The sequence below is a fragment of the Pezoporus occidentalis genome, unplaced genomic scaffold, assembly GCF_034315485.1.
Source record: "Pezoporus occidentalis ecotype Australia unplaced genomic scaffold, CSIRO_AGI_Poc_V1 ctg41, whole genome shotgun sequence".
In the NCBI taxonomy this organism is placed as follows: domain Eukaryota; kingdom Metazoa; phylum Chordata; class Aves; order Psittaciformes; family Psittacidae; genus Pezoporus; species Pezoporus occidentalis.
In genome coordinates, this window is record NW_026915736.1 from 2,915,324 (window position 1) to 2,940,482 (window position 25,159).

Genomic DNA, 25,159 nt, shown 5'->3' on the forward strand with positions numbered 1-25,159 from the left:
GAAAAGATTATTGAGCAGATACGTACCTGTAACCTTGTCATGAAATCCTGACTCATAATCTTATAAATAACTTTTTTAAATAGGATATGACAAAAAAACAAATGGCTTTGGAAAAAATCAGTCTTCAGAAATGTCTACTATATTTTGAGACTATTCATGGACAATCTGTAAGTATACCATGGAAAGATAGGTAAATTAAAAATTATCTAACTTCTCTAACAAATTTTTTTGACTCATATATTAAATATATTTAGATGAATTTTACACAATTAACATAATTAATTTTAATTATTTCAAACTAATCTTCAGATATAAATGTGATTGCTGGATAGTGATGAATTTGGTTTTTATTTAAAAAAAATAAATTAAAAAGGCAAGTTCCTAGCGACCCTGTATCTCTCTTTATGATTGGAAGTTGCAGGTTTTTGTGATAAACGTGGATGATTATATATCCACAACAGACTTTGCTCATGCATACGGTAACTCTGCTGTGGCATATGAAAGGTTAGAATGCATAGCAGTGGTGAAAGGCTTATAGGGCACCGGCCGAGACATGAATGACAAGACCTGTCATCTGTGTTTTCCTTTATTTCACAGCAGCACTTATAACTATTAATTAAAATCCTTTCAAGAGACTTCATTGCTGAATGCAGGTACAAAACAAAGAATTGCCACCATTGGTGAGATGATGAGTTGAAAATTTGTCTACACACAACTGAGTAACTCCTGTTTGATGTCTATATTCTTATGACTGTCTCTGTTTTTGACCTGTAATTGTTGCGGTAGAGGAAAAGGGAAACGGCACCAGCAAGTGTCCAAAAATATGCCAGCTGTTAATATTATTGTGATCTGTGTCTGATCTCTCTGCATCCTGGATAAAATAATTTTTGTCCATCTTCTTTGGGCTTGGAAAGAGAGCTGAGGGAGAGAGAGAATACCTAGGAAGTGTATGAAGAAATTGTATTTCCTATGAAGAAGAACAAAACAGAAATTGAGTTATTAGTGCCATATAGAGGTAAAAGAGATTTGAAGATGCAAAGAAAATAATAGGACGGACTTTGCAGCATGGGGTTCAGAGAGTCTGTTTCTTCTCAAGATTTAAGGAGGTGAATAACCAGCTAAGCAAGAGGATGCTAACTGCATAAGGAAAGAGGTGATCAGTGATACTAAGCTGTCATGAGGGAGCCTTAGGTCTGCCGAACAGCTCTGACTTGAGGTCACACAAAGATCAGGGACACGAAAGAATTTTAAGCAAGGAAACTGAAGTTAGGCAACATTTTTACATCTCTTTTTTTGTTGTTGAAAATGAACAAGCTATCTGGAGATGTTCCACACAAGGTTGCACGCTTAAATAATCATGTGTCTTAGAGAAGCAAATTTTAACCTTTGTATCTATATGATTGTATTTTCCTGAGGGAAGGAGTCTGCATCCTGGGCACCAAGCACAGCTGGAGAGTGAGGCCAGCGAGGCCTGCACTCCGTGGCCAGCGCAGGCCTTGTACACAGTTCAGAGCTGGAGGGGCCCAAGAGGTACCTCCTAGGGAAACCTGCACAGGCTGTAAAAGCCAGGGGGTGATGACTTGGAGAGGGCAAATTGATGAGTGCACAGGTAGCAGAACTCCAGTGACATTAGCTCACAAACCAGATGCCTCTCTACTACCAAAGAGGTTTGCCAGTGCAGAAAATGGATTTTCACAATACTGGAATATTGACTGCTGAGGTCTCCTGTCCTGGCTTCAGCTGTAACAGCTATTTCTCTCCTTAGTAGCTGGTGCAGTGCTGTGTTTTCAACTTTAGCCTGAGAACAATGTTGATAACAGACTGATGTTTTTAGTTGCTGCTAAGTAATGTTTAGTCTGACCAAAGACTTTTCAGTCTCTCATGCTCTTTGAGTGAGGAGGGCCATGGGAAGCCGGGAGGACGCAGAGACAGGACACCTGACCCAGACTAGCCAAAGGGGTATTCCACACCATAGCACGTCATGCCCAGTATATAAACTGGGGGCAGTTACCCGGAAGGGTTAGATCACTGCTTAGGTCAGGCTGGGTATTGGTCAGCAGGTGATGAGCAGTTGTGTTCTCTCCCCTTGTTATTTCCCTTATCATTATTATTATTGGTGGTAGCAGCAGTGATCTGTGTTATACCTTAGTTACTGGACTGCTCTTATCTCAACCCGTGAGAGTTACACTCTTTCGATTCTCCTCCCCATCTCTCTGGGAGCAGGGGCGGGAAGGTGGGGAGTAAGCGAGCGGCTGTGTGATTCTGAGTTACCAGCTAGGCTTAAACCATGACAACTCAACATTCCCTACTTAAGATGTTTGACCTAGGAACCCCTGACATGCCCTGTCATTTAACAAATATCACACCATAGCATTATCAAAAAGTTAATTTGAATGGAGCGTACTGGATTTCCATGACAATTATCAAAAATTTAGCCAATTATGCAAAAACATTGGTGGTTTGCTGCAGTTTTTGTTTTGTTTTGGTTTTGCTGTTTTTTTTTTTTTCAGCAAACAAAAAGCAAAATTCCTAGACAATGTCACAGTTATTGTAGAAACTTTCTTTGGAAGTACAAAAAGAGAACCCACCAGAAAAAATTATCAAGCTACTGCATGTTCTGAGTATTCTGACTACAGCAGCCTGGAAACAGTGGAGAGTACTGGTGATGATGTTTGTCCTGTTGATATGTAGCGTGGCTGAACACCATCTTTATCCGGACTTATCTAAGCAAAGTCAGATGGAGAGGGCACTCATAAGGTTTTAAACAAAGAATTATCTGTTCTGGCTTGTTTGGCATTTCCCGGTGCTCTTGTGTGTTGCAATCAAATGGAACATGAAGACTGGGGAAAAGAGGTGGACTTGGCTGCCTAAGCAAGCCCTGACATTCCCTGGTGAAACATGGCTCTAGGAATAGTTCCTAACTATTCACTCAGCCAGAAATATGCAGTGTCACCAACCTGCATTTGTCTGCTGTCACCCTTGCTCCTGCTGATCAGATATTTGTTTTTGCACAGCTCTGAACTATTGTTCATACTGTCAGCCAGTCTGTCTCTTCAGACCTGCTGTTTGTTCACTCATCTGAGCGTGTGTAGCTGGGCTTCAATGCAGCACTGCAGTGTCAAAAGACAGTGAAATTGTACCATGTGTGCTGACAGGCATGTGAGTTGAGGAACAGGGGCTGAGAGTGGACTAGTTTGCAAATGATTGTTTTGGCATTTACTCACTGGAGAACATGTTGGTTTTCTGTTTGTTTGTTTCTTCCTGTGGGATTTGCTCTTTTTTTTCCTAAACACAGTAACTTGGTCTACTGCGCAGCTAGTTTCCATAAGTTTTTTTTTTATACTTACAAACATTTGTGGCTAGATAAGTCTCTTAATACCTGCTCTAAAATAATATTCTCCTCCAAATCCATGCTCCTAGTGCTCATAAAAGCCCAAACAAAATGAATAGACAGTTAATCCCTATTGTGGAAGGCAGTTCCAGCAAGGGATGCACACAGCAATTCTGCATGGAGCCAGCTCACTCGCTGAGGCTGTAAAGCTGCACTGGCAGCTGTCCCCCTGGGCTCCTGAGTATATTGTCCCAGGTAGACTGTCACATTGCTGTAGCTAGCCTGCTGCCATTATTAGAGTTAATTGAGATACCAGTGGCACAGTAGAAGCATATCTTAACCTTTATTACTCTATTAGCATCTTCAGAAAGAGACAGAGAATAGTTTACCCTCTGCCTAGGCCATGTGGCTCAAGGAAGTGAGGAAACCACATTGGGTATTTCCATTGGAAAACAGATTGTCATTTTCCTTTTTAGAAATTTTATGGATTAAATTACAGTTCCCATGAAGTATCTGCAAAATACACACCAGGTCATATTCTTCTAACATCTTTCTTAGCTTTACAGGAGCAAAATTTCTGTATTTTTTTATTTTGGAGGAGTATATTTTGTTATGATTTCTCTTTAGGTAACTAAGCAAGAAAAGAATCTCATGAAACCTCTTTATGACAGATACAGAATTATCAAGAAACTTCTTGTAACTCCATCTTTGATCACAACAATTGTAAGTTGGAAAGAATTTATATCCATTGTCAATAAAACATGCTAAAAGCTGTGTTTGGTTTGTACCTGCATGGGAGTTTGGCAGCAATAGATCTACTGATATGTGAAGACTCTGCTCATTGGTTAAAGCAGGGTGCTTCACACAGAGCAAGTGCTCTGCAAAACTCAACGTCTAAGCATGCCAGAGGTTGCAATGTGTGGCAGTGGTTTCTGAGGCAATCACTTCAAGCGACTGGGTAAGAGGTCAAAGGCTGGTGTTAGTTTTCCATTAAGGCTAACACATGCAACACAGAAAGAAACCTACCTGTGTCCATGAAGAACTATGGCGTCACTCTATGTTCTATATTTTGTTTTTATCAATCATGTAGCACATGAATATAATTAATAGTACTTTAATATCAATGTAATGTAACGGTGCTGGTCTTACTTTGCGTAGAGGTAATGGAATCTGGCTGGTTGGAAGTTAATTAGCATGCCTACCAAAAATACTAATCTAATAGTAACTGGGGAGGGGTTGATTTTAAAAATTATGAACTATTGTCTTGTTAGATGACAGTGGAGCTTTAGATTTATTTGAAAAATCCCAGTGTAGACCTGTGTACACATGGACATTTTATTTAAAAATTTGACTGAAGTTCCCTTGTGTTACTTCTTAGGAGCTTTGCTCCATGGAGTTTTTATGTTTAACCTTTAGTTTCAAAAGCTCAACTTTTCTTCTGAGGATGAGGGAACATGAAGAAGGCAGTGAACATCACTCTATTTTGCTAGTTAACGTTTGTAGCTATGAAACTGGAATCTCTACCTCCAACTCTTGTTACAGGCAGAATTTCTGGGCATAATACAGACAGTGGATGGCATATAAGAGGACTACAAGTTCCAGCAGGCTTTTGAGTAAACAGAAATAAATTGCTGGCTGGAGATAGTCAGAAGCAGGGCAAACTCTGTGGTTTTTAGCCTCAGTGGACAATACACAGTAACTCAGGGGGCCCTGGGAGAGCTCTTATGAACAATCTTGGGCAGACCAGGGTGAAGCTTTCAATATGTGTAATCTATTTCAATGAATACATCCAGGAAGTTAGATCCTAATTCTTTACATTGTCATCCTATTCATTGTTAGTATTGTAATGTAAACCCATTTAATAATGCTTTACATCTTACAAGCAGGAGGAGGAAGACTCAGATGAAGACCATTCTCAAAGCAGCCATGAGTTGTCATTTGGTCCAATATCTTGCCTTCCTGTTGACGAGCACCTGTGTTACTCTCAGGAGGAAAGTGAGCCTGCATACGTTTCACCTCTGGATGAAAAGAAGGTTTTCAGGCAAACAGCCTTGTCTATGTCCAATTTACATGAGGCAACAATGTAAGTTCTTTTTTTTTTTCCCCCCAAATATTTTAAAATATTTCATGTAGACTTTGTAATTTAAACATGATCCATACTTATTGCATGGGAATACTCTATACCAAACAAGTGATTCGGTGTTTTCTTACTGGAGAAAAGAGGCAGAGGATATTTGTTATTTGGGCAGCTACCTATGGTTTGAGCAACTTATTCAAAGTTTTGTGCCAAGTCCATGAAGAGAAAGGTGGAGGAATGTAAGCAGGTAGGAGAAATAACTACATATACAGAGTGGTAGGTACAACACAATGACATAGTAAAGATATGTAGACCTATTATTCAGACCTGTTATTACCAGATAATCACTGCAAAATTTTTAGATACCTAGTTACTTATGTTCTTACAAAGCAGTCATAAAACAAATCACAGTTTGGCCAAGCAGGGTAGTCTGCTCTCACGTGCTGGGACTGACAGGGTGAGTGATGCAAAAAGGCCAGAGACATGAGGCATACAAACAGCCACAGGTGAACTGAATGAGGGATCAGTCATGTGGGGGGCCACTGAATGTGTGTAAAATCAATTTCTTCCTTGCATAAGAATAGTTATTAGTGTCTGGATGCCCAGAACACTTAGCACCACCCTCCTATCTTCCATTATAAAACTCAAAACCTTCTGATTTGTAGTTAAGAATTTCTGGTTGCATGACACAACAAATCTCAAGATGCACATGGGCTTTTATCACTCAGCCCTGCAACTTGCTGGGGAATATGCCTTCCAGAAACAGATGCTCTTATGACAGAACTGTCATGTTGCTGTAGCTTATGATAGAACAGAAAGTTTATGGATACTATCTTTTTCTTGGGTTTTTGGTTTTTTTTTGTTTTTTTTTTTTTGGTTTTTTTTTTGATTGGGAGCTCTTAGGTGCATAAATGAAGTTGACTGGGCTCTACCAAAATTGAGTAAATAAAAATACCTTGATTTTCTAAGTAACTCAACTATGTATGTAACAGTTTGGTCGCAAATGCTGTGGAGATATTTCTGTGATGTTTGTTATTATGGAAAAAAAAATACCAGCTGCATATATCATGACAATTTTTTCTCTGCTTACACCAGCTGACATGGCCTCCAAAAATGTTGATTCTTGATACCACTAGCATTTCCACTGCATCACAGTAATGTCTAGTAACAGCTGTTTTCAGGAGTAGGGCTTGGATGTTGACGTTATTAAATCAGTTACAGAGATGCACATTTCCTGTGAGATGCCGAGCCCTGTAAACTCCATTAATTCCACACAGAATCAAGACCACAAGCAAGACTCAATCCTGAAAACTTTTCCTCCCATGTTGTCCACAGAGTCTCTGTCTTCACTTTACTGGAAGGGTGGGAATGGTAGTGTAAGGGAAGGTGCACAGCACAACTGTTTATCACATGTGATGGTACAGCTAGTTATATCTGTAGTTGGGAGGGATGTGGTGGAATGCCTTGGGGCACTGAGAGCAGCACCTGCTGTGGCCCATAGCAGCAGGCTGCTTATTACCCAAAGCTGCAGTGTTTACAATACTTCCAAACACAAGGGTTCCATGTTCTTGTCTCCGTTTTACAGGCCCGTCCTGCTTGAACATCTCAGAGAAACAAGAGCAGATAAGAAAAGGCTTCGTAAAGCTCTGAGAGAGTTTGAGGAACAATTCTATAAACAGACAGGAAGGTAAATAACCAGCTCAACAAAAACCCTCTCCTTCTCACTGAGCTCCTATGCAGGTGTGTTGGGTTCTGCTAGGGTAGCTACTCTTAGGTGAGCAGGACAAGAAAGCTGCAGCTAGAGACTTGAAGATACCATGGAGGTGTTTGGTCTCTGTGGAGATGTCCATTTCTGTGCTTAGTTCCTCTGGGATGTGGGCATCCCTGAGGAGGGTCTATACCTGAGGATGTTCCAGGACATGTCTGCAGTGGGTATAAATCCTACCTCAGCACAGGATCTTTCCTGGGCTGAAGGGAGGCTCCTAAAGACTCTTTCTGAGGATGTCAATCTGCAGAGATTACACTTGGCAGTTGGGTCATTTCTAAAAGGCCAGTTTTCAAACCAGAAGCCACTGTTTCTTTCACCCAAAGCGAAATATTGGTTACATTTCACTCTTTGCTTATCCTCCTCCTCCTTTCATTTAGCAAATTTGTTTGGTGAAAATGGAAGATATGGGCATGTAGTATCCTGGTAACAGTTTTCAAAGCACTATGTGGTGTCTTCTCTGCATATTTCAAAATGAAGTAGTTAAGCTTGCATAGCTGACAAGAAAGAAAACTACTTGGTATATGAAAAGTCAATATTTTAAATACTCTTATTTCATTTCTGCCCATTAGAGCTTTTTGGCCCTGTCAAATTATCTTTAGAGACCCACAGTAAAGGGAGAAAAAACAAACCCCAACCCAATCCTCACTAGCTGTTGCTGAATTAAAGACTGTTTCTCCTCATACTCGTAAAAGTGATGGCACTTTCATTTGTTTTTCCTAGAAGTCCTCAAAAAGAAGATCGGGCACCAATGGCTGAGGAATACACTGAGTACAAGCACACAAAAGCCAAAATTAGGCTCTTGGAGGTTCTCATCAGTAAGCATGATATTTCCAAAACGATTTGAAGTGAATGTAATGCTGTGGTATTGTCCTGTAGCAAAAAAGAAACAAAAAAACACAAGCAAACAAGTAATGAAAAAGAGGAAGCAATTTTACAGGTCTTGGTCCACTGCACAATTGTTTAACACTGAGATTTTCTGATGCACTTTACCAGTTATACTAGCTGGGATGAGGGAGGACAGCAATATGCAGGAATATTAAGCACAGGTGAGTGGACTATAGTATATATTTTTTTTCCTTTTGAAAAAAGCCTTGAAATGCACTGTGAGAATGTTAGAAATTAAAAGTACACTGATGTAATGTAGAGCCTCAGTTTGACCTGCTCTTAGTTTAAAAAGGTGCGAGGAAATACTCTGCAGGTTTTTAGTACATCTTTCGTAGTACACGGTAACGTACCACACATTTCTTACCAGAATTAACTTGCACCATAATTAACTATTAATGTTGCTTCTCAATGTGTAATTCACTAGATTAAAAGAAACAAGAGCATAAAACAAATGAAGGAAAAAATCATGACTATAATCTTTCGAGACAGAGGTGCCATTCAATTACAGTAGCTTCAAAGAAAGGTGCATTCAAAGAACCAGGATTTGGTCTAAAATTCTGGGAGTAAAATAAAGCTATGCTGCCTATGCAAATAAAATTTAAAAAAAAAAGGAAGAATGGATGGAATGTGACTGCCAAATAAAACTATTGTTTTTTCAGAAATAAGAGAAAGACTTTGACAAAAGAAAATAGATACAGTTTACTGGGAAGAGATAAAACAAATGTACTGGCTGCTGTCCTTTTCAGTACAGTTCACACAACCTGGCTCACTATACTTAAAATTCAGTAAATAGATCAACTACATGCTAATTTTAATTTCTGTATTAAACTTTGCACTTTATTTTGCCTGATGCTATAACAAATATTTGCTTTTCTAAGTACCAAAGCTCGTTTAGATGCATGCACTTTGTAAAATGTCAAAGTATTTCTTGTGTTACAGATTGCTACGTATATATATATATGTATTAAAAAGGCTAGATAATTGCATTATGCTAAGATATTTTGGATAGATGAAGTACATGGTATATAATTGTTACAGTTATCTGATGAGGAATGCTAGACTTCTTGTTTACTAAAAAATGAGATTATATAAGGTTATTTTTCCATTGGAATTATGTGTCTTTCTTAACTTTCAGAGCACCACACTTTCTAATATTAAGATTTTTTCACTATTTGTGATAGACCATTTGTGTGAAATGTGGACTATTAACAGAAGGATTATCAATGGCTTTTATACTAGAAATGAAAAGCAGGGATTCTAGGAAATAGCTACCCCAGACATAAAGGAAGGAAGTATTTCACAAAAAAAAAGAAAAGGGACTTGAATAAGTTAAATCACATTTGGTATTTTGCTTTAACTGTCATTTTGTACTGCCCCTGTCATACAAGCAACCTCTTTTCTATCTTGTAAGAAGATTTTCATTTTATAAAGGCTATTATGTACCACTCATGTTTGTATTTACATTGTATGTAATGGCTTGGCATGATTTTGAAGACATACACATCTTGAAGTAGTTTGGAGGAAAAAGTATGAATACTAAAGAAGGATTTTTTTTTTTTTTATTTCTCAGAGGTTTGTTGTTTGTTTGAGTGGAGTGACTTAATTTATAACATTTATGAATCAGAAATGGTCTCCTTCATAAATCTGTTTTAATTAAAGTCATCTAGAGCAACAGGAACAGATACAGAGCTATTTGAAGTTTACAAACTACATCTTTGATAAGGGAAAATGATTTCACGACATATGTATACAATTGATATTAAAATGTAATCTATATATTCTATATGATTGTATAATATTTTATACAACAGTACAAATAAAATATTTTTCTATTATATTTATTATGTTGAGACACAGTTTCTGTTTTCAGTTAGCTAATATAAATAACATAAATAACACTGTCAAACGACACGTTGGAAGTGCTGACATTTCTAGGCTCTGAAATTCAAATCATGCTGCAATTACAACCTTTCATGCTGTTTGGAATTATCCCAGTATTTGTTCAGTAGTTAAAATGAATGCATATTTAAACACCATTTATAAGCCGTTATTTTTATTTTGCTAAAGCAGTTTATATAGGATTTTGTTACATTTGGCAAGAAACAGAAAACAATTTTTGCAGCATCTAGTTATAAATGGTTGCCGGAAAGAAATCCAGGACTTCTAATCATTTAAAGCATTAGGGAAACAGAAGGGAAAGCGGGAGAGAAGAAATACTAAAAACTCTATTGGAGATTCTGAAGACTCGTATTTGCTTTTGGTGACAGCGGCATGTGCATGCTTCCGACAGAAATGTCTGACTATGGAATTGGGCAACAGAGGTTTGAAGGCTCCTAAGTAACGAGGGAAGTTTTAACGTCCAACACTGATGTTGCAGGTTTTGCAGCTGGGATCTTTCTTTGCATTTGCAGTAGACAAGCTCATTAGTTGGTGACCGGTAATTTCTGCAACTGTGCCGAGGGAGAGATCCACAGGATCAGTGTAAATTACTTCCAAAATAACATCCTGGGCATGATGGTAAACCATAACACCGTCTTCTTCATCGCAGGTTAGAAATTTATTATCTTTTATATTTAGTTGAGGAAGGCGCTGCTTACAGAATTCATCTCCTGGTGATCCAACAGGGGCGACAACGAGAATGACATAGTGGTAGGCTGTGTACATGCAGTAGAAGTCTCCAAAGTACAAGTTAGTGTTTGGGTTGAAGAGTTTTTCAGCTGCAATCTCAAACCTGTATCTTCCATAAGGTGAATCTTGTGGTGGCTTCCCAGTGTTAAACTCAGTGTTGCAGCTAAAGAAGATGCCTTCCAGCTTCCCACTGATCGGAGAGCCGTGGCTGCCACTGTTATCCTTAACAGAGGGCTGCATAGCATTCCCATGATGCTCTCTACAAATGAATGACTGGCATTGTTTATTTTGTAACACATGTTAAAGAAAAAGTGGAAAGTTCGGTCCTCATGCTCTTTGGTAATGTACGAAAGGGACATAAAGCAAAACCCTTAAGCTGAGAAGTGTGGTTAGTGTCATGATTTCAGAAGCAAGGAAACCAAGTGATGCTAGACTCAGGAAGAGCTAGAAAAACTCCTGCTGAAGGGGAAAACTTGATTTTCCAGTCTGCTTCTCTGTCAGCTGTGAGCTGTGTGGGTGTTATGTGCAGGCAAAGAATAGCACAAACAAAAAAGCTCCCAAACCACCAATATCTTTAATTAGTTGATTTGTTCAGCCTTCCACTACAGTTCTAACAATAAACACATATTAATTTAATCACATGTTGAAAATTGCAAGTCAGTCTCAATATGCTGAACATACTGTATGTTACCATGTATATTTAGCATAGGCAGTATATATTTAACATAGAAAACTGCCGGCGAAAGTTGTTTCTAAATAATGCTTTTCAGAGAGCTTATAGGAACAAATTTACTGTCTGCCATTGTTGTTTTTTTTTTTCCCCAAATGGTAATTTCAGGTCTAGTTTCTCTACTGCTGACTTTAATCAGAGCAGAGCTGGGCACAGAATATTGTTTTTTTCCACTTTGTTGGTATCCAGCTCCTGCAGTCACCGGTCCTAAGGGGAAAACATGTACAGGACTAACTCCTTTTTCTTTTTGTAAGCTTAGCTCAGTTTGGTTCCCGTGAAAAGAAACATTCAGTGCAACAAGTGAATTTTTAAAACCCTAAATCCCAAATTGCACTGAGCAGCATTAGGCCTTTGAATTCAGGAGAATAGTCCAAAACACCTCATCTAATCCTGCTTAGCACCTGAGATTTTGTGTCTAGCAGGATGTTTCCTAGAATGTGTGCCCAACACCTCTCTGGAAATGCCATAGTGAGAGTTTTGGCATGCTCTGCACCCAAGACATACCAGAAAGGGAAACATCCCCTTTCGTAAGTCCTGCAACACAGCATGTTTACTAGGCACCCTATGAAAGCGCCATTATACACAATGACAGATCAAAAATGCATGAGGCTGCGGGGCTGGAGAGTCTTTCATCCATCTCTTGCTTTACTTTTTTTTTTCCTTTGAAGAGAGAGGAAACTAGCCAAGAAAGTCTGTCCCCTCCCTTGCGCTGGTTTTAACTTGTAAAAGCACCAGGTAAATGATGCTGTGTGGGAGAAGGTTTTACTTGGTTAAAGTGGAGGTAGGAGTCAAAGCAAACCGATTCAGGTGTACATACACAAATCAACTCTAAATCAACTCAGTAATGTCTCCAACTGCGGTTTTGTCATTATTTCTAATCTCCGCAGCAGCATATCTTCATTTAATTCTAAAATAAATTATTACAAAAGTTTTCTGCCCATTCAAAGCTACAGTTGTCTCAAGCCCTTTTTCACAAGACGTTGACTGGGGGGCACGTGTATAGGGGTACAATTACTATTTTATGACTGAAGCTATTACTACAGATAAAAAGAAAACCAACAAAACCATCTTGAATAACCCCGGTTTCTGCAACTTGAAAATCCAGGCTTCTTGCAGTGCCATTTCTATGGCAAGATACTGACATCCAGTGGCCAATTAGGCTAATTATAGGTCACGCTTCCCGGGAATCTGAGCTGCTTCATGATGCTCCCGGCTGAGGCAAGCAGCAGAGTGACATGAACACTACTTACAAGCTCACACTTTAAACCCTGCATTTATGGGTTGCTGTCTTAGCACCGTGACAGTTGCTTGTTTGGCAGTGTACTAGAACTGCTCTATAAGCTTTTCCAAGATTGTTTACTAGTTATGACACCACAGAAGCCATTGACAGGCATGGTATGACAAGGAATTTTTCATAAAAGGAAGCATGTGGTTAGGGTTTTTAACCTAACATGTGGAATGGTGTATTGTAGAAGGACTGGCCTTTGTGACCATATTAGTGCATATTGACCTGATGAAACACAGCTTTTGGTCTCTATAACTCACTAACACAAAGGAAAACAAACTTGTCTCTATTTGTAGTGACTCAAGAGAGAACATAATAGGAGGGAGGGGAAAAGATACCATGTAATCAGATTCACATTTGGCTGAATAAGGCCAAACGCACAGCTACAAATGCACTTCCATAGCAATCTTCAAAGCTCTATGAATACAAAGGCAGGTGACTATGGTCACATAGCTGAAAACAAAGCTATATGAAAATCAGAGCTACCACGGGGTTTTCCCTTCTGTGGTATCTAGTCCAGGATGGCAGCAGAGATTTATAAAGTCCTCAAAGAGCCTCAACAACTGCAATTAGTTTTCTGCCTCCATTGAGATTTGCAGCTTTGTCACTATGTGCAATAAAATAATTCTTCCAAAACACAGAGGGAAAAAGCAAACTCCATGCTCTGTAATATACACAAAACTTCTGGAACTAAGCAGATACTCATGACTACAACATGGGGACATTTCCAAGAGTGGTGGACTCTGCCCTTTGGAGTTGGACTCCCTTGACTATTTTGTTTCTTCACCAGTTTTAAAAGCCTTCCAGCTCTAGACAGGTGCTAGTGTGACACCCACAGGAAACTGGAATTATGTGGCACAGCAGCAGCCCCATCTCTCAGAGAAGCAGTCAGTGCTGCTGCCCTTCTGACACAGTGCTGAAACAGCTTTCCACACACTGCTCACCTCTCAACCACATCCTTCTAATGGTGGAAGGTTACCTCTGCATGGTGGCTGCTCCTGCTCAGTCAGTGCGTGAGCCGTGACTCCTTCTACAGAAAAGTCTTCTTTTTCTGTTGTAATGATGCTTCCAGATGTATGTACAAAGGCACACTGGGTCTCCAACAGGAATAAGGAACCTACCTCCAGCTATACCATTTATCCATTCCAGCTGAAGCAGTGTTGTAGAATTGTCTAAATATCACCCCCTCTCCTTCCCCACTTGAGCTGTAAATTAACATTCAGATTGCAGAGCCCCACTTACTACATCTGGAAATAGAAGTGGGTGGTTGCATGTGAAAGGGAAATATTTGAGATGGAACTCTTATATGCAGGCAAATGCCTTACGCACACTGTTGTGCCCTCCTACCATTAGACATCTCACTCTGAATTTCTCAGTACACTGGGAGTATTTGGCTACTAAACACTCCACTATGACAACAGACACTTTAATCAGGCTGGAGACCCTGTGCGTTCTTCAGTTTCTGCTTCAAAACACAAACTTTTGCCTAATGGAAGTGCTGAGTTAAGCAAGGTGGAAGAAATGAGTTATATATTTTTCTTCCCTTCTTCTGAATTGGCAAATAAAGCATACAGACATTGTGCACCAGCTTTAGTACAGCTGCCTCCATTTTCTTATTTTCATTACTCCCTTAATTTGACAAACAATGTTGCATGTGTTTACTTCCTTACCTGACATAATCAAAATATTCTTTGTGCTGATTCCGATAAAAAACAGACAGTTTAAGCATACGGCCTGCAATAACTTCAGCTTTTTCCAGTAGCTGCGTTAGGTGAACTTTTGAATAATCTGGAAAGAAAAGACAATCTGCTAGTACAGGGGGCAGGAAAACCCACATGACTCTCCAAAAGCTACACAGATGTGCAGCAGGGAACACAGCCTCAGTAACATACCTCACATCACGCAGCAGCATCAGTTTCCAGTGGTGGCAACAGACAAATGGCTGGAACACCCATGTTTGATTCTCCCCACTCCTTTCCCTGAAAATACTCTGCAAGCCTACACTAACTTTCAGCTCAGAATTTCCTGTGCTGGTTAGAGCTGGTTTCCTTGTATTTGGGACTGCAGAGGAGGTGAGAATTGCCCTCTCTGGCTCATGCCATTTGATCAACTGTTTGCTACAATGTGCACAGTTGTGAGACAATAATAATTAAAATAAAAATAAAAATAGCTTGCTTAGGACCCAGTCTAAACAGTATCACAGCCAAGACGGGATTCAGAGAGCTCCCTTCAGCACTCAGCTTTCACACAGGTAAGCACATCGGCACTAGGCGACAAACATCCAAAGGAAGACTTACTTATAAATCAATGACAGGCTAAACTAATCATCGAGACAAGGTGTTGGTGGTACTCAGGCTTTGCAGCATCCAGAGGAGGGCGAGCAGTAGCAGCCTTTAGCAAGCTACCTGCTAGGGAGATGCCACACTATTTTCTCCACTGGTGCTAGTAGCCAGCAGCAGGCATACAAATGGCCCTGCTCCCCTTTGGTTCACTAGCCTGCTTTCCTACCCTGGCACAAGCAGTGGTGCCAGGCACAACACTCTGGGGCAGCTACACTGCTGCAAAACAAAGGGGCAGCCCAGCTGCCTCTCATTAAAGCACCAAACCTGAGCACATGCAAAGCCTGAAGTTACAATTCTAGTTTCCAAGTGTGACTGTTCTAACTCTACCAGCCTAGCTGGCACTGGTAGATGGCTGACCCACTCAGGCAGCACAACAAATGTTAATTGCATACATCCTGTGGTGCATGTTTCCTCAGCAATATTACCTGCTGTGCAAAACTCGATGATTTCACTCCACTCAGAAACAACGTAATCACCATCAACTTGCTTTGAAGCTGTCTGCACTGCTACTGAGTATTCTGTTCTTGGGCTCAAGAACCAGTGCCCGCGGACTGTCATAGGCAAAGGAACAGCTTTGGCCACCAATTTCGTAGGGACATCCTGACAGAAATAAAAAGACAAAGCAATACACAAGTCAGCATGCAACCAAATCAATTCACAACCCATTGTTTTTGCAATGTAATTCCCAACCCCTGTCTCTCTTGCACAAACCTTAGTTATGTCTCACAGTTGATTGCTGCAGCAATGAAAATTATACAAAGAAAATTAATAATAAAAATAAATATAATAAAAAATATCAGTGGCAGAGGACAGTGGTCTACAGTCTGCTGTAAAAGAGCTATGCTGATAACTTGTATGTATATTATTGGTTCCAAGTGACTATAGACTGATACTGTTATATATAACCCAAACATATAATTCAGACTAGGGCCTAAGACATGCTACTGAGCACAAGGATATCTTTAAGAGCTTCTTGTGCTCTCATTGCCATAGTTTTCTTTCAAACAAAATTCCTTCTGCTGTCAATCTGTCCACCTCTATTGCTGTTGATATCTTCCAAACCAAATCTTAACAGATAAAATTAAACACATAGCAAAAGTAACGTTGTGTGGTTCACATGTATCAAAATACCCTTACGTAGAGGAAGGGATAGAGCAAGCCATCCAGCTAGACAGTTTGCGCCTGCCATTGCACCTCTTGCTTCCCACCCAGTCACCATTTCAGATTGATACTCTTTTGCTCTTCCATTGTATCGCACTACAGTGCAACAAAGAATAGCTGCTTGTTGTTGAAATTCCTCATCTTCACAACATCAAAGGCTGTAGCACAGACCACAAAGGGGAAGAAAACAATTGAAGAACTGGGCAGTTTATGCTAGAACTGTGGGTGAAAGGACACTCAGTGAAGTCGAATGATTCTCTGCACAGTGTACCCGAGGAGCCGTGATCGAGAGAGGTATAGACAGATAGAGATATACTCTTGGATGTATCAGTAATCACAGAATAATAAGATGGCTGCCTTGTGAGAAGCAGGAATTTTAGATAACATCCATAGCTCTCCACCTATAAATACTAGTCCACAGTCATCATATAAATACCAGCACAATAGTCCCTTAAGGAAAAAAGAAATAGAAAAGAGACATTTTCTGTTCATGATCTGTAAGCAAGACCTAAACCATTTTTTTTTTTTTTGTACTTGTCTTCTATTATGGCAAAATATCTTTCTTTCATTGTTTTTCTGTCAGCAAAAAATATTCTTTGGTTTCTGTATTAACAAAGTGTAAAATTAGCAGCTTGTGATGTAACAAGAACTGAAATGTGACTGACTGATAATCAAGGGTAACATTTTGCTGTCCTGATTTCTTTTTTGCTAATTCTTATTTAAATCAAATAACAGTTGGGAAAAATTACAAGGGAAAATAAAAGAACTCCCAAATGACATTTAAAGCTGCCACCCTGGAACTGCCTTGCAAAGGCATCCCACTGGACTGAATTTGCTACTGCTAATTCTGTCAACAGCTGTGACAGTGAAAATCATGAGTCTTCTTGTCATCTTTTCTTTGGCTATGTTAAAAACTGCCTCCAATAGGGTCAGGTCTCTGTGCCCACACACTGGTGATGGCTTTTACCCCCATAAATTTCACCAGTTTTTATGTAATGTTAAAAGCCTCATTGCCCCCATGCATCAAAGCCTTACCTTTGAGCTGTGTATCAGGAAATTCTTCAAATGTACCAAAAAAGGGGCTGACTACTTAACCCCATATTAAACAGAGGGCAGAGGGTTTTATCTCTTGCACAGCTGTGGAGGATGGGCAGATATGATGCTTCTCAAAACTCTTAATTTGTTGCTCTTTTTCTAAGCAAACACTTTATTTAATTTTATTTTTTTTCAGGTCCCTGACCTCAGAAAAAAATGTTCAAATGTTCATGTTGGAATTCCTCTGGGGATTCTCCATTTCTTCATCTCTTTTTTGCTCAGCTCTCATTCCTGGCTGAGCCCCCAAAGAAGTGCAGAGGAGGTCACATGCCAGCTCAAGGGCAGCAGGGATTCTGGTGCAGCAAATGGCTTCTCCATCACCAGCACCCACCAGACAACTCTGAAAGTACCTAGATGGCAATAAGAACAACCTGCAAGCACTGAGTAACTAATACACAAGTCACACAACCTCTTCTCCTCTTTGGGAAAAGATGCCTGCTTTGCAGTTCCTTTTCATTGCCAAAGCAGCAGCTTTTATTTTTCAGCTTTGACTTTCTCCCATTTCATCTTACCCTTCTCTTTTCCAAGTCTGCTCTCAGGACACATTTTGGGAACTCAGCACACCCAGGTTCTAGTCCTAGTTTTGCTGAATACCTGAATATCTCATTTCCTATTACATGGGAAGAATCATACTTCCATGTCTTAAAAAAAGAGAGGAGGTATGCAAACTGCATTGAGAAAAAGACAAAGCCTTATTAAAATTTTAGTCTTTGCACACTACTACCAAGAGAAACCTCCTCCTTCACAGATACAACAATAGTCTTAAATAATAAAACTGTGCATACTCTGAGTATGCTGAATATACTTTATATATTTGCAAACATTTTAATACTAGTCTCATCGCTGTGATACAAGTTTTGAAGTGTATACAGGTTTTGATCTGCCAAGGTGGCTCCACTTTATACAAAACCAAATTTTACAACTTTACACCAGTTTGCACATGAATTAGAAAAACCCATGTAGGTTAATAAAATGAAAGGCATTTGTGCCTTGGCAAACCTTATCTTTTAGAGATATTGCCAAAATAGTTTTTAAATTTGCAGATGATTGTGTTGTTTAATCTTCTATCTATCTCATTCCATGTTTCCATGGATATGTCAGCATTTCAACTATTCTGAGGTCAAAGCAAATTTTGCTGGGCTTGATAAGTACAGATTCTGCAGTGCATTCAGTATGTCCCTGCATCAGTGGCTTGAGGAAAGAGGACAGATGAATATTCAGGTCACAGTGCTGAATGCTACAACCTAAAATTGCTGGAAGCCTTCTAGAAGTGCATTAGAATTTGTGACTCTTCTGTTGAAAAGATGTGTTGCTTTCATGAGTCTGTCGCTGAACAAGGACAGGCACAAAACACATAAATTGTTTAAATACTGATTAAGAACTAGTCAGGAATAAAAATATCTGTCTTGTAATACATTGTACAGTCACAAAAACTGTTTTCAAATGAAGAAGGGAAAGGTAACATTCAGTTTTATTTGAAATAAATGCATCTGTGTGTACACAGGGTAGAGATGGAGAAGATATTCAGAGTAAAAAGTAAACAGTCGATCAGATTGTCAAAACCCACCTTTGCTGGATGTCCAATACGTGTCTCTCATGGTTTGCCTTTGAAAGGTTAATAAAACACTGAGATTCAGCTATTTAAACTCGAGATTTTAAAATGAAAATTACCTTGTGTTTAAATTTGTTGGAATTCTTGTTTTCTTTCTTGTTGAGATCAATGAAGTAATGAGTAATACGGTCCTTGGATTTAGAATCCATGTCCCAAGAAATCTTGAAGGAATCACATGTGATGTTACTTATTTTGATGTTGTGTGGTACTGGAAGTTCCTCCATCTCTGCAATCCCACTATCTTGTGATTTATTCCCTGCATAAAAAAATGAGCACAATTTGTTCATTTAAAGAACTATTAGGTATATGTTTTCTGTGTTCCGATACAATCCCATTTCTGAGCAGCCTTCAACAAAGGCTCATAGGTGGCACTCAGAAGCAACTATGAGTTACAATTATGCAAGCGTCCATGTCAGTGATGGGAAATGCTGGAAAGGGATGAAATTCCTCACATGAATAAGCACTAATAACATTTAAGCAGGCTGCAGAGACTGGTTAATATCACAACTGTGTGCAGCTGCAGTTTGAGAATAAAAAACATTTGAAGCTATCTGGTCCTACAGCATTTTATTAAGACGGCAGCAACATCCACAGTTCATATAATGGCCCTATCTGTACCTGTCAGTGAGATAAATACAAATAGAAATCATATTAATCCTAAACCTATTTTTCAAGAACAAAGTAAACCCAATCTCTTCAAGATTTATAGACGGCATATGTACGTACACATATACATAAATTACTGTATCCTTCACAATGAAACAATTAACGGTGTTCACCTTGTTGATCACATTAAAAGGGACATACACACCCGTTTCATTTTCTGGTCTATTCTTTCTATTCTGTTTGCCCAGTTGAGATCCTGCAGTGTTCTTGGGATTTTTTTTCTAATTTTCTAAAGGTATATGGCAGATGAACAAATAACCATTGACTCCAAAAAGCATCACAGGTTCTAAAACTAGGTTTTCCCTTAGTTCCCAAGGCTACCTTGTAGTAGAGCATTCCATGAACATTAAACTTCAGAAACATTAGGTGATATTGTACTACATAAGCCACAAGTCAAAAGTGAATAAACAATTTAAAAAAAAAGGAAAAATATGAGAAAAATGAGTGGGTAAAAAGGAAAAAAATACCGAAGATGATGTAAGAGAAGGGGTAAAGAAACACAGCATAAAAAAAGAATAAAAAGTCAAACATAGATAAGATTATAAAGAAACAAAGGAGAAAAACAAGACTAAAGCCTGTGTTAGAAAGAAAGGTTCCAAAATCTGTCTGGATGAGGAAGACAGGAAGCTCATGCAGAGACGTGAGGCAACACACTGTCAGGATTGTTTTTAGTCACATCTAATTACAGAAAAACATACTATTTATATTTCCACCATAACTGATGAAAACCTGGACACAGAAGGTGAATCTGGTCACTAATAATATAAAAATTGGACTTGGAAACATTAGGGACATTTCAACCTCCCAACATGCTCTGTCAAAGAATTACACCAACGCCTCAATGCAGGAATATTAACGTTAGCCTCGTTCAAAATTCTCATGGACATGTGAAATTCAATCATAGAGTTTGCAAAATCCACAGATTTGCAGCTAGTATTCTGAAGAAAGTAATTTTACTGATGATTTCAAGAACCAAAAATAACACTTCTCTGTATCCTGTTCTATTTTGTGCCTTTACGTCCAACAGGTTACCTATTTTTTACACATCCTATCACCTTTTTTTTTTCTTTACTTCTTAACTAACATCAAAGTCAGAGAGTGCACAGTCTTGCTAAAATCCTACCCTATTTGTGCCATCCACAATGACATTATCAACAGCTGGACTGGCTGCTGTAGATGCAGAAACAGCAGTCATTACTGAAAGCTTCCTGTTCATATGAAATACATAGTAAATGCTTTTCCCAATGTGAGACTTCAGGAAGCCAGCAGGGAGAAAATGGCACTGCTTTCTTTTATAAGCATTTTTTATTTGAAAAATGACTCAAACCTCTACTAAGTACACTGAAAGGGTTACATATGATCACTTGCCTAGGAGCAAGGGTCTGTGCTTAAGCAGAGAACGGAGTGATGCTGCTGCAGTTCTCAGACCTGGAGAGCTGGACAGACTTGGATCCCAGAACACCAAGTAACTGAACAGGCATGCAGTTAGGAAATCCAAGCCACATATATCCACCATGTGTTAATGCGCAACTTCTTTTCCCCAAAAGTGACCTTCTGTACTCCATACCTATGGGCCTTAGTCAAGTTACACAGAGCCACAGTAGTTTAAGCTTCAGGACACATTTGCAAAGCAGAAATAACCATTGACAACAAGTAACAGATATGAAAAAAGACTTTTTTTCAGGAGCAAAAGCGCTTCTGTAAATAGGTATTGTCTTCTGTACATTTATTGGAATTGATGGCTGGCATACACCTTTAGATGTCTGCACCCCTGATCCTTTTAATTTTGTTGCTTAAGAAATGAATAATAGTTTAAGTAAATGTCTAGCAGAAAATCTTTGGGTAATCCTTAGCAACATTTTAATATCAGTCTAAGAAAATGAAACCACTCGCATCACTAAGTGCTAAGATATCCTTTTCTTTACGGTGGAACAAAATCCAAGTTAAACACTTCCCTGAAGCATTTAAAGCTCTTTGAGAGTGAAAAAAATAATTTCACACATTTCTAAATACAAACAGAATATAAACAAAATATTAAACAAGAAAGTAAAATACAACACAATCATCACCAGCAAGGTTTCCCTTCTATCAAAATACGAAATATCTGTGATATTTGTAATGCATACTTCTATTTTGATACATATTTGTGTTGTCCTGCATGTCAGAATCCGTTAAGTTGACATGCAGTAATAGGAACCTGATAATGATACATAGTACTAATAAGGAGGAGGATGATTCAGTGAGCATTGGTAACGGTGACTTTTGAATACCAACCGGTATACCATTGCATGGGAACAAGATAAAAAAGGACAGAGTATGCTCCTCCTTTCTTAGATTTGACTGATCCTGGGAACCAAACATACAGTGATCAGCTTTGCCCATGCAGCAGACACCCCAGCACTCAGACCACCAAGAAGTTTTGAAGAAGCATTCTCTTGTAGAGCATAAGCTCTAACTGGAATGTGGGCTCTGAAAAAACTAGTGCTTTCCAATGTTAGGAACAGCATTCTGTCCTGAGATGTAATGCAATATGACATAAAAATGTGAAATAGAGGGCTTAATATCACTGCACCCTAATTAAGATGACAGGATAGCACAGAGAATAAGAATATCCTATCCAGTCTGATAATATATGTACAACATTTATAACAAGCACATAATGCTGAATATTTCCATTAGAGTTTATCAATATTATAAAAGCATCACAACTACTACAATACACAGTTACATATTATAAGTCAAAATAGTAAGAACAGGCAGAATTTTCAATAGCACAAGGGTAACTTTGAGCTAAACTTGGAAGTCAGGTGTTCAAGAAAATACTGTCTGGTGTTCAAGTGGGGGTTCAGTTAGGGTGTGATAGTATTGTCATCCAAACTACTTAAAAATGCTGGTTGCTGCAAAACACTGCTTAGCAGACTACCTGCTAGTTAAAACTGGAGACTTCAAGGGTGTTGTAAAAGTACTGTAAGTGTCATGGAGATCAAAACCTGACAGATATAACTGACTAAAAGATAACACATTTGTACCTTGCCTTTTTTTCCGCTTGTGGTTTGGTGAGCATTTTGAACTGGTTTTCATACCGGAAAGCATATCCACTTCAAGACACTTCTTTATACCAGGATCAACTTAAAGAATAGATCAACACCAGGAAACAGGATCTCTACTGAAAACAGAAAGAGCAGCTGAACTTACTCGAAACCAGCATATACTTTCCCTAAAGCACTCAAAAACTCCAGCTGATATGGATGTGAAAATAGGTGGAGAAGGACTTAGATCTGGCTGCTTTCATGTTCATCACTTTGCCACTTCACTGAGGCTAAATTGATCTTTCTTTGATGAAGCATCACAACACAGACAAAAACTGAACATGAAAGTGGTGTAGAAAATGCTGCTCTGAACAGCTGCATATCAAAATAAAATAGTGTCCAGTTAAAATGGCCATTTCATTGTGCACATTCATGTTGCTTTAACACTGGAAGCCACAGTGGGACTGTATAGAGTCACTGTTTTCAGGTCTCTTGGGCAGAAGCTTATAGAACTACTAGTCAGACAAACCTGGTCTCCCATGCCAAAAATCCTAGGCATGTCACCCCTGTGTGCTGCAGAAACACCTCTAATTTAACAAAAAAAACACAAAACAGTTCACCTTTAGAACAAGTGAAAGGGTCCAATGATTCTTGACCTGTGTAATAGGAAGACAAAGACCACTCACGTGTGCATAGGTCACACTGGAAGCAAAAGACTTTAAATTTCTTGAAAGCCAAAGAATAAATACAACATGCCAGCTTTATTGAGATCAGCTGGAGAACTGCAGGATTAATGTTTTATGCTCCTATTCACAGGCTTATCTCTCTCTGCCATATCCAGAGTTAAATTTCAAGTTAAATTGTCTAATCAATTTTAAAGCAGTTATGATACTCACTGCTGCAGCTGAGCCAAAATGCTGGCAAATGGATAGCAAACCAATTTTATTTATATACACACAGACACACTTAATTTAGTATCCGCATTATAACTTCTGCTTACATAAATTATCTCTGAATGGGGGGGGAAAAAAGGCAGAAAATTCCCATTGAAAATTCATGGCTTTCATCTGTCACTACTGGAGACAAACGATGACTTGGAATTTGTTAAGTCCACACTGAAAAGATCTGGAAAAGGATGATGGGGTTTTTTTAGTTTGCCTCATCACTCAAAACAAGTTGAACCCTTACATCTGCAGCAGTGGAAGGATGGTGAAAAGAACCTTAACACACCCTCTGATTGGTACTTACTGGGTATTCGCAATCACAAATTTTTATCAGTTTAGAATACTTGTTCATTGTTTATCCCTTAGTTCTAAAACCACACAACTTCACAGCAAGGCAAGGGAGTATGTGCCTACTGATTTTTAATTTCATATACAAACTCTTAGTTATCCACAAAAGGAATACTGAAAGGGCTAGTCTGTAATCTACCCTCTAAGCATACTCACAGCTCACAGAAGTGAGTTTTATGAAACCAGGTCGATAAAATAATACATTTCTGGGTTCCTCTGACCTTGCTTATAGAAGTTTTGATTCATATTACCTTGGCAAACACATTCCCGCTATTGAGCATTAACAATGGAAAAAAATTAACTGCAGCAGTATGATATGCATTTAATGAAAATACACAATCCCTATACAGACATCCCATAGTTCAAATGTTATTATTTAGTTGGAAACATTAGAAATACGGTCTCATGCTGAAAGGTTGTATACCAGACACACTGCAGTAGAACTCAAGAACTCCTAAGTATTCAGAACTCATGCAATTTGTATTCAGCAATAAAATCACACCCTATTTCCTAACTCCATCCATAACACTAATACATCACCTTTCGCAGCTTTAACCATGTAGCTTGCTGAACTATGCAAGCATGAAAAATTATCCAGCAGTCAAGAAACAAATTCACAGAATACAGAACCTGCAATGACTGAATACAATGACATAATAGCCATCCATCATCAGAGGAAAAACTACAGATATTTCAGCCGTAATAAGCGTGATTGCTTCTACTCAGTGTGAAATAAACTTGTGAAATATTCATTCAACTGCAGTGATGTCCATCAAATCTGGAGAAATTAGAAGGCAGTGCCAGGTAAGATCCTTTTCTCTCTGCTGGAGCTGTGAAAGCATCCCTTCAGTAATCCTGGATGACAAAATATAGCTGTAAAATAGTACCCTTTTTTTTTGCAATTTAGACTTGAATACTAGGGGAAATGGCCAAGGTAATATATGAAGGCTTTTCAGATAGCTATTTCCCCTTCATGGGGTCTAGATTCAACCAAATCAGCTATGTGCCCTAAATCTGGACAAAAATAATTTACTCAATTTGTATGTGGAAAAAAAATGTAAATATCTAACCAGATTTGGAATAAATGGGGAGAAAGGGGGTCTGTTTGAACCCTCATGCCACCAAAATCAGAGCTGTCCTAAGTAGTGGTGGAAAGTTGCCCACCTCTGAAGTGATGTAAATGTGCTTTATCTTACTGAGCCCAAACACGCCAAGAGAACAACCAACAGAAAGGAGAAGAAACAGTAAAACAGCTTTT

General features: G+C 38.9%; 2 protein-coding genes across 8 annotated transcripts in view; one reads left to right on the plus strand and one right to left on the minus strand.

Moving 5' to 3' along the window:
- Positions 1-9,898, plus strand: part of FAM13C (family with sequence similarity 13 member C) — a 55,716-nt gene extending 45,818 nt beyond the window's left edge. For 4 of the 6 annotated variants that reach the window (XM_062634031.1, XM_062634034.1, XM_062634033.1 and 1 more), the window contains 5 exons: positions 84-167; positions 3,959-4,054; positions 5,215-5,414; positions 6,994-7,095; positions 7,897-9,898. In XM_062634031.1, coding sequence (XP_062490015.1) covers positions 84-167; positions 3,959-4,054; positions 5,215-5,414; positions 6,994-7,095; positions 7,897-8,020 — 606 coding nt within the window. In that variant the 3' untranslated portion in view covers positions 8,021-9,898. The remainder of the gene's footprint in view (positions 1-83; positions 168-3,958; positions 4,055-5,214; positions 5,415-6,993; positions 7,096-7,896) is intronic. The other 2 variants (XM_062634036.1, XM_062634035.1) reach the window with 2 other exon arrangements.
- Positions 9,696-25,159, minus strand: part of PHYHIPL (phytanoyl-CoA 2-hydroxylase interacting protein like) — a 59,584-nt gene continuing 44,120 nt past the window's right edge. For both annotated transcript variants that reach the window (XM_062634038.1, XM_062634037.1), the window contains exons 2-5: positions 18,974-19,170; positions 15,472-15,646; positions 14,375-14,492; positions 9,696-10,948 (exon numbers count right to left, since the gene is read on the minus strand). In XM_062634038.1, coding sequence (XP_062490022.1) covers positions 10,414-10,948; positions 14,375-14,492; positions 15,472-15,646; positions 18,974-19,138 — 993 coding nt within the window. In that variant the 5' untranslated portion in view covers positions 19,139-19,170 and the 3' untranslated portion in view covers positions 9,696-10,413. The remainder of the gene's footprint in view (positions 10,949-14,374; positions 14,493-15,471; positions 15,647-18,973; positions 19,171-25,159) is intronic.